Source organism: Sinocyclocheilus anshuiensis, unplaced genomic scaffold (assembly GCF_001515605.1).
Source record: "Sinocyclocheilus anshuiensis isolate Anshui unplaced genomic scaffold, SAMN03320099.WGS_v1.1 scaffold185, whole genome shotgun sequence".
Classification (NCBI taxonomy): domain Eukaryota; kingdom Metazoa; phylum Chordata; class Actinopteri; order Cypriniformes; family Cyprinidae; genus Sinocyclocheilus; species Sinocyclocheilus anshuiensis.
In genome coordinates, this window is record NW_015539887.1 from 671,759 (window position 1) to 674,605 (window position 2,847).

Below are 2,847 nucleotides of genomic sequence, written 5' to 3' on the forward strand. Positions count from 1 at the left end.
TATATATATCATATATTAATTATATTCATCATCATATATGTCAAATATATGTAGCATTTTTTTTCCTATGGAAAATATATACAAATTTGTCAGATTTATAAAGAAAAATCATCAACAGGGTAAGAAAATTATTGTACTGTATATTCTCTGAAACCACTGCAGAGTATGTTGGGGTCATATCATAGTGCACATTAAAATATAATGTCATAAATCTATGTTTCTAATTCCAGGTGGCTGAATTGGTGACCAGTGAATTCTTTGAACAAGGTGACAGGGAAAGATCAGAGCTGAAGTTGACACCGGCTGTATGTATTCATTTACCAACAGATATCTCTGTGTTTTAAAATTAAATTAGCTGGAGTGTCAATCAACTCAGTCAAAATCAGTTAAATTTTGCTCTCTCCTATCCAGGCCATTTTTGATCGTAATCGTAAAGATGAGCTTCCAGTGCTTCAGTTAGAATGGATTGATGGAATTTGCAAGCCATTATATGAGGTAAAACTTAAGTAGATAAAGCAAATGAATTAACTCCAGCTAATTAACTTTTATACAGTGATGATAATGTATTTTATAGGCTCTTGTGAAGTTGAATAGGAAGCTTCAGCCGATGGTAGATGGAATTGATGCCAACCGAAAGAAGTGGGAGGAGCTTTGTCGGTCCTATCAGCAAACACGGAGAGCCTCTGAGTGCATCTCCAGTCTGGAGGCTGGAGAGACAGAATCGCCTCAGAGTTCAGACTCCACCCATGAGCCAGAATCAAGTCAGAGTGAGGTGACCAATCAGAGTGAAGACTCCACCCACTGTGTAGAGCCAAATCAAGCCAAGGTAGCCAATTACAAATAAGAGGCGTGATGTGGCGATTAAAGGACGGCCCACTGAGTCAGGGCTTCCCAAACTACTTTTTCCTGAACCTCTTATACGCTGAGATTTTAAGTTAATATTTTAATATTCTAACAACAGATTTGCATATTCACAATTATCTGATTTTGGATGACTTTATTTAACAAATCTTTTTTTAATAAATGTTTTATTTTAAAATTATTTGTATACAGGGCTGCACAACTTGTCCAAAAATATTATATTGCATATTATACTGCATTAATTTGTCACCTATGGCGATTTTAAGAGTGATACCTCATATGAAAACATCTTATATTGCTGCTGATGAAACCATCTAAGACCCCTTTCAGGGTCTTTATTATTACCGTTATTTTTATTATTATTAGTGTTAACACAAATTATAAAAATGAAGTCATAAATGACTGATAATTATACAAATAATTTCATATACACTAATTTTTTAATTTTACAAGTCTTAATTAAATTGCAGCCTTGGATAATCACACTAAGATATATCATGATTTCTATTTAATTTTGATGAAGTATGCAGCCCCATTTATTTATTTATTTATTTTAATTTTAGATTTGATTTAATTATTAGCTTCATCAACTCATGAAACCCTGGCGTTTCTAAAACCAACATTTGAGAAACCCTGCACCGAGTAATGACGACTGACAGCTTTCCTATGTTTATATATGAAAAAATGTGTTGCCAACCAAATTTTTGTATGTGGGCTGCTTTGAGATTGACAGTATTTCTATTGAAATTATTTCAAGCATTTACAGCACAATTTAAAAACATTATAAAATGACTATCACTGGTTTTAAAAAGAAAATATTTATTAAGAACCCATATTTTTGAGATTTTATTGCCGAAAACAAAATATATATATATATAATGGAATATGTGACAAAACTGTGAATACGTGCAGGAAGTTCAGGTGCACAAATATTGAATGTGAGAAATAGCAGTGTTTCAAAAGCTCAGATGTTGTTCAGTGAGTCTGTGCTGCTATATTGCAAGTTACAAGTTTGCTTTCACAAAGCCTGGCATTACATAAAGATAAAACAGAGTTGCTGATAGGATTCCTATGCTTCAGATGCGGAAACTGAGCATTGATTTGATGAATGTATAAATTAATATCACTGTGATCTTTTGCTGTTGTTTCTTTAGACTTGCATGGAAGCACTGGAACACTGTTATAACTGCTGATTGTGCTATATAATTTTATATTGAACATTATACATACACATTGTTTAATGTTTATGTATGCATCTGTGGTCTCTTGTACCTGTCAGTCAGGTCCTCGTAAAACAGTATAGGCCACATTTTTACACAAGATCGCATATCAACTGTTCAAGTGGCAAACAGAAGATTATCCAGAATGAATGTGAAGTCAAACCAGCTATTAGGGATTCGTCCTTGATAGCTGATTCCTAAGATGAACCAAAGTCAATTCTCACAATACTAAAAACCTGAATTTGTTGCATGCAAAACTGAAACCTGTTGTTGGCATGTGAGTTTTAGTGTTTAAGTTTGTTACATGTTACAATTTAGTATGTGAACTTTGTGTTTTTGAAATGCATTACAAATGCCATGAGATGCATGCTGCAGAGCTTTGACAACAGCAGCTTTCTGCTTTAAATGGGAGTTAAACTCTCAGGTTGTGTTGCAGTCGTGCTACTAATGTTTGTTTTATGTGCACACAGTCAGATTATGCTCTTTAAGTTCAGTCTGTCTGCCTTATTCAAATGAAATATAATTATTTTTGCATTTATTTTCAAATGAATTGACATTTTGAAAAAGAAAAGAAAACCATTTATATTCATGCACTAAAAAAGAAGGCCACAAATAGCTTTATATTTTATTAGCTAACATAAAATGCTCATATATCTATGGAAGCTTGTTTCCGACGACATAAAAAAGGTAACACTTTATTTTTTTTACACGTTACATGTACTTACTATTATAATGACAATTAATTATGCATAATTACATGCAAGTA

The 2,847-nt window shown here is 32.8% G+C and overlaps 1 protein-coding gene across 1 annotated transcript in view; it reads left to right on the forward strand.

Moving 5' to 3' along the window:
- Positions 1-899, forward strand: part of LOC107685581 (dual 3',5'-cyclic-AMP and -GMP phosphodiesterase 11A-like) — a 20,423-nt gene extending 19,524 nt beyond the window's left edge. Inside the window, exons 16-18 of the mRNA XM_016482227.1 lie at positions 231-305; positions 412-495; positions 575-899. Coding sequence (XP_016337713.1) covers positions 231-305; positions 412-495; positions 575-844 — 429 coding nt within the window. The 3' untranslated portion in view covers positions 845-899. The remainder of the gene's footprint in view (positions 1-230; positions 306-411; positions 496-574) is intronic.
- The last annotated feature ends 1,948 nt before the right edge of the window (positions 900-2,847 follow it).